The 7,018-nt window shown below is 37.2% G+C and overlaps 1 protein-coding gene across 1 annotated transcript in view; it reads left to right on the top strand.

The window, feature by feature from the left end:
• The first annotated feature begins 276 nt into the window (after positions 1–276).
• The window catches only part of LOC111056210 (cytoskeleton-associated protein 2-like), a 479,893-nt gene continuing 473,151 nt past the window's right edge, over positions 277–7,018 (top strand). Inside the window, exons 1-3 of the mRNA XM_039430533.1 lie at positions 277–435; positions 2,983–3,131; positions 3,478–3,981. Coding sequence (XP_039286467.1) covers positions 410–435; positions 2,983–3,131; positions 3,478–3,981 — 679 coding nt within the window. The 5' untranslated portion in view covers positions 277–409. The remainder of the gene's footprint in view (positions 436–2,982; positions 3,132–3,477; positions 3,982–7,018) is intronic.

Consider the following 7,018-nt stretch of genomic DNA (forward strand, 5'->3'; position numbering starts at 1 on the left):
GCTTCGGACAACTACTCTTGTCTACTCTTAACTCAAGCAATTTCAACTTTCTAATTTTTGTTTCGTTGAGTTACAACACTCTATTAAGTGATTTTCATTTATCAACTTTCACAAACTAATTAGTGAGTTAAAATTTTCTTGTAATTTATCATTGGAATCAAATCTCTATTGATGTAAATTTCTAGTTCATACGTTTTATGATTTATTTCTGTTATCACACTATGGAAAAATATGTTGGCTATCTTGTAAAGTTTCAAACCTGTCAAAAATTAGTTTTTGCCTTTTGTAACCGTCCACCGTAGGACCGTACACCGTAGCACCGTTGTGTTCGTTTTGACTTGAGTCTGTTCTGTGATTCTGTTTTGATTTTATAAATAATAATAAATACAGTATAAAATTTCTTAACAAGATGAATTCTTTCAACGAAGAAAAAAGGTAAGTTCCACACAAATTTACTTAGATTTTTCTAAATACAGAATGACTAACGGTAAATGTTATGAAGATTATATTATGAAAGAGAGTATCTTGTAAATTCATGGTTTTTATTAGTTTATAATTTGTAGAACTTGAATCTATACTGTTGTGGTAGCCTAATCTTTTAAGAGTTTACATATAGTCTACATATCCACGTGGTGTATATTTGTAAATTAAGAGATGTAGAATAAAGGTTGCATTCATTGTTGCTTTAGAGTTGTAGTTTTAGTTTTCAAATCAAATTAATAATAACAGCACATTGCAACCAATACTACCTACATTGCAGGATTTATCCTGTTGTTGCGCTTAGCCTCCTCACTTTATTTAACTTGATTGTATTCATTAAGTTTTATTTTATCTATTCTTAGTAGATTGGTCTCAATCAATGAATTCTTCAATAAACAGGAAATGTTTAATTGTTAGGTAATTGAAAAAAATATGATATGTGATACCTAGGACTGCTACTCTTGACGATTTTAACTGTCTAGATTCTATTTGCATTATTGAAGTTTGAAATTAATTGAATTTTGTATATTATATTATTATTCAAACAATATGATTCGCAATAGTTTTGATAGTAGGAGTGCTATAAATTGTTTTTCCTTGATCAAGGTTACCATACGTCCTCTTTTCCCCGGACATCCTTTTTTTTGCCATTTGAAAACGTCCGGGCGGATTTTTCAGAAATCTCCTATTTGTGTCCGGGTGTGTATGCTTTTTACTAGATAATGCTTTTTACTATGATTATACATAAAAAGTCAGGGTTAACCTCTTCAACCCAGAGGTTCAGTGACTCAAACTTGGTGCGAAGGCACTGTACAAATGAATGTCATCTACTATCCATATCCACCGAAATCCAGAGACATGCACAACAACATCGAGTGGAGCCAAAGCAGCTGCTACACAATGGAGGAATGTTGCAGGGTGCAAAGACTCCAAACAAGAAACCATTTGAATTTAATTTAAGTAGGCCTATTGCTTGTTCGACTAGTGCTAAGTAAAGAGCAGAGCAGTAATTAAAATATGTCTGCCAATACGTGCAAATATTAATTCAATAATAGCAGTAAGGGTTTCTGATGCGAAACAACTCCCTGTTTCATTTTTCAAGTAATATGCTAGGATAGAAAGATTTAGCTTGAATACTTGAAATCGTTGTCAAGGACTGGGGTTTCCAGGTAGGCAGCGTTCTTTTAAGTTTTCCAGTCAATTACAATATAAGTAATCTGCACTTATGTTCATGCTGTTTAGTCTTTAGACTAGATATAGTATTGACAAACAAACAAAAGAATCATTCTCAAATTTAAACTTACTGTCCAAGCTCAATCGTTTCCAACTACCATTTATCAGCAGCACTCAATTAACATGAACAAATTGATTTTCCGCCATTTCCTGGTTAATTTTCTATACACAACTTAAATGTCAAGTTCTGGTCTGAAGTTAATTCCGGCATCCCGGGAGTTTCACATGCCTGCTACTTCCAGAGAAGGGGGCACCCTGATTCTAATAGTCTGGTCTCTCACTGACTACCCCGAAACTCCACCAGATTGCTTCACTATGTCCAGCTACTCCCAGAGACGAAGAGTTCTGGCGACTCGGTCAAGCCATGAACCTCCCATAGTCTGTAGCCTTCACCAAGTCGTACTGCTATTGGCTAGGCTACTTCCAGGGACGGAGTCACACAGTCATCCATGTGCTATAGCATAGCCACCTCTAATACAAGGCCGCGGCCTACGATATTGCAACGTCGCAGTGTAGGCCTACAATTTAATACATGATTGGTGAAAAGATCAGCTGGTATTTTTTAAAATCTTTTTCACCAATCATGTATTAGATTGTAGGCCTACACTGCGACGTTGCAATATCGTAGGCCGCGGCCTTGTATTAGAGGTGGCTATGGCTATAGTCCCCCCCCCCCTGGTTGGCATGTTTCCCTTCATCATGAGAACCAGCACCAGTGGCTGGTGGATCCAGTACTTCCTGAGACTAGAGCTAGAACGAATCCCAAAAGAGCTTTTGTTGCCAAAGAGTTCTTCTGGGTCAATTTTATCAGTCTTTAATCCGTTTTATATAATTTTAATCAGTTTTTTATAGTCAGTACTTGTAACATCCCACAATAAGCTGCTTGGACATTTACAATTAATTTATTATCTCCTCGTTAGACCACATCTTCGCTAGATAATGTTAGTAAATATAATTATATAACCAAGTTATATTATTAATTTTATTTTCAATTATTAAAAAACTCATTTAGTCATTATGCTAATTAAACCACACTGGAGCTAGCCTGGGACGACTTGTCTGTAGATTTGATCGACGTGCACGCTATGAGAAAGTCGTGCAACATGTTTCCCATTTCTGTCGGTGTACCACAGACCTGCAATGTTTGGTGATTTTTGTTCTTCAAAAAAATCATCGTCCATGGATGATGATTGGTCTGTTGACATGTCACTTAGGCATCCTCTAAGACACAACATGCTTCGATTTAAAAAAATGTATGCATTTTTTCAGAGAACTCATACATAAATGGAGAGAAGAGCGGAAAAGAAAACTGATGGCCAGATTGTATAGGAACAACCCTCTAGGACCTACCACGTCGTCCCCCATTTCATCAGCGATACTAGGAATAAAGCCTTCTGGAAACGCATGTGCCAACGCAAGTCAGTACCAAACTCAGCTCATCATTTCCAAATAGAATTCTACTTATAATTTGATTGGAAATAGTGTAGCTACAAAAAGCGTTTTTTAAAACTTGATAGGGTTGTATTGTTTTAAGATTCTTCCTGATAATGTAGGTTTAATCTGTAATGCTTCATTGTCACAGAATTAAATAAGCTAAAAGCATGACATTCTATTCCATGGCATTTTTTATTTATTTATTATTTGTTACACTGATAAATTAAATCAGATCCAGATGTACATTTTAAAGTTCCGTCAGATACATTAATTTATGTTTATTCAAGCGTTTGTAATTAAGGTGTAATTTTCAACAATTTTGATTTCTAGGTGAACTAAAATCATACCATCAATCAGCAAAGATTGACAATGCGAGAAAGTCGTTTGCTCCGCTTGCCCTGTTGAAAGACAGAAAGGGCGGACGCGTAGAGAAGAGGCACACGTTGAATCCTGGTACGTTGAACACCCACATCAATACCCAGGCGCTGCATAAAATAGGAAAGTCTGTGCAGAAACAGAATAATTGCCCCCAAAAGAACAAAGAGAAAACAACGGCCAAAGATAGCAGATTGTTTATAATGAAGAAATACGATGAGGATCGTAAGAAAACTATGAGAAATACACTGGCCGCTATCGAAAACACCAAATTCACTCTTCAGTGTGAAAAAGACAAAGCTGATGGACGAAATACCAAAGACGACATCAAAAGTGAACAGATTGTTGACAAGTTGCAAGTTGTGAAAGACTATTGCAAAGATGAATCGACTGCTGGTCAGGTTGCTCAGATTAATCAAGTCACTGATGAAGATCTCAATACCACATTCACGCTTCCAGGTTCGGTTATACGTGTTTTATGCTTGTCTTACCTCTTAGTTTGAAATTAGCCTGCATGAGTCTTGCTTTCTTGCATTCTGAAACAAACGTTACCGTATGCTAGAGGTTATGAAGAATCTAGAGAGATGAGCCATCTCTACATCAATATCGTAATTTCTCTATTTTTTTTCATTTGCTTTCTGTATATAATATGATGATTGGCCGCACATAGTGTTAAATAGTTTTTTTAAACTTCTAAACAGAAATTCTATACTATACTTTCATTTGTTGCATCCATTTGTCAAATTTTTACATTAAAAATAATTTATTACACAGCAATTTCTTAGTTTATTATCTTATACTGTTGTAAAATTAATCTAGGCTGAGGAAATTGAACTTTCGTTTTTTTGACATATAGTGTTACTGTTGCAAACACTAGTAACGTCTTCTTTCTTTCTTTAAGAAAGAAAGGGCGCTACAGCCCTAGGTGAGCTCTGGCCTCCTTCACAACACACCTCCATTCTTCCCTGTTCATGGCTCTTTCCTTCCATCCTCTTACCCCCATCTTTCTTAGGTCATCCATCACTTGGTCCACCCACCTGTTCCTTGGCCTACCTTTCTTTCTTCTGCTGTGCAACTTGCTATTAAAAACTATCTTCGGCATTCTAGCCTCACTGATCCTCATCACATGCCCCAACCACCTTATTCTTTGGGCTTTAATGAAGCGTACTATATTTTCTCCTTTTATTAATGCTTCTATTTCCTCATTTTTTCTTATTCGCCATTGCTGCTCATTAACCTGAACGGGACCGTAAATTCTTCTTAGTATGGATCTTTCAAAGATTTTTAACGCATTTTCGTCAGCCATATTCATCACCCAAGTTTCTGCCGCATATGTTGCCACTGGACACACCAATGTTTTATATATTGTTATCTTGGTGCTCCTGTCGACCAACTTACTTTTAAATAATCTAACATTGGCATAGTAGGCCCTATTAGCTGCTTGAATCCTTTCTTTTATATAAGCATTATTACCTGTGGCATTTATTGGGCATCCTAGATGTAGACTTGAAGTTCTCTACACCTGCAAACTTTTTGTTATTCACGTAGATATTTCTTGGTACTCTGGACTTGACTGCTGACACACAGATATTTACTCTTCCGGTTACCGATCCGAGGCCGTTGTGTTGGTTTCATAACGATTTGCTTTTTTCCGGGGCAAGGTTGTTGGCCTTGCGCCCAACCCCCTACCAGGAGGACCAGCGGGTATCTGCAGCCACCATGAAGCGACTGGGCGATGGGATCCCCAACCCCGACGCCGGTTGACTATAGTAACCGGTAGTCCATAGATAATAGACTAGTAACGTCTATTGTACTTTATTTGAAACTCTTGGACTAGGTACTTTTAAAAAGCATTTCTTCAATTTTTGCATGAATTTGATCATTTTACTATTACAACATGGTATTCATTGTATATGGAATGTTCACTAATAATTCGATTCTTTGAATCATTTGAAATTTACTTGAAAATGTGTATACTCCTAAATATCCAGAAAAAATTGCAACACTGAGATGGACAGAGTTATATCTCTTGCTTCCATTTGGAGTTGCCTGAAAGTTATGCACATTTGATCTTTAGTAATTAATTGGCCGATTGGATTAATAAATTAGGCAAGTTTTCATTCCGTCGTTAAAAATATGTATGGAGATGGATTTTAAATTCTACTTACCAATCTTACCAAACTCTATAACATCAAGTTTCACTCCTCCAAATTATAATTACTTATTTCATTTTTATGACTTTGGAGTATTTTTATGATATTTTTTACAATATTAGGCAAAAACTGAGCTAAACTGTATCGATTCCAATTTAATTAATAATTATTTATAACAAAAGTCTGAAGACTAGTTACAGTTCAAAACAGCTTATCGATCTTATAAAATTAAAGAAATTTTAGTATAATAGAAAATTGACCAATCCAAAGCGAATTATAAGTTTGTATCAAGTATCATGCATGGAAAGTGATTAAGTAACCCTATATTAGAAAAATATCAAGAAATTATATTGCTAGCGTAGAATGTATTATAGATGGAATGATTTACAAGCTCCTTAAAGTGATTAACTGCAAAGTGACTGCTCGACTCCTGAACAATATGCTGAGTGACAGAACTTTCAAAGTCATCCTGGGCTCTGATATGAGTACACAAAGAAAGCTCAGGAACGGCCTGCCTCAAGGGTCAGTGCTTGCCCCTCTCTTGTTTAGTCTGTACATTGCAGACATGCCAGAGACAACATCAAGAAAATATGGCTATGCTGATGATTGGGTGTTAACAACTCAGAGCAGGACGTTTGAGGAGACAGAAAAGACTCTCACAGCTGATTTGGGGAAACTGGGAAAATACTTTCGCAGATGGCGCCTCCAACCGAATGCCAGTAAAAGCGAGGTTGCTTGCTTCCATCTCAGTAACAAAGATGCAAACAGGGAGCTCCGTATCCAATTTGAAGACAAGTAGCTCACTCATTGCAAAACACCTAGATACCTTGGTGTAGTACTTGACAGGACACTTTCTTATAAGGAGCATCTTACAAAATTGGCGGAGAAGCTGAAGTCCAGAAACAATATCATCCAAAAGCTCTGTGGAACTTCTTGGGGAGCTTCAGCTTCTACATTACGCTCTTCAGCCCTGGGTCTTGTGTTCTCAACTGCTGAGTTTTGTGCGCCCGTGTGGCTGAATAGCTCACATGTGCGCAGGGTTGATGCTCAGTTGAATAATTCAATGAGGTTGGTTGCTGGAGTCATAAAATCGACACCATTAGAATGGCTCCCGTGCTGAGTCACATTCCACCCCCTAACCTCCGACGCATGAATGCGCTAACAAGAGAGTTCAATAAGATCCTGCAAAATCAAAACTTGCCAATACATGGGGATATAGAACATGCCAATCAAATCCGCCTGGCGTCTCGAAAGCCTCCCACCAGAACGGCATTACATGCTCTGGATGGTGGGTTCAGTTTAACAGACGCCTGGAAACAGGAATGGCATGCAAGCCAAATCGA

Source organism: Nilaparvata lugens, chromosome 6 (genome assembly GCF_014356525.2).
Source record: "Nilaparvata lugens isolate BPH chromosome 6, ASM1435652v1, whole genome shotgun sequence".
Lineage (NCBI taxonomy): Eukaryota > Metazoa > Arthropoda > Insecta > Hemiptera > Delphacidae > Nilaparvata > Nilaparvata lugens.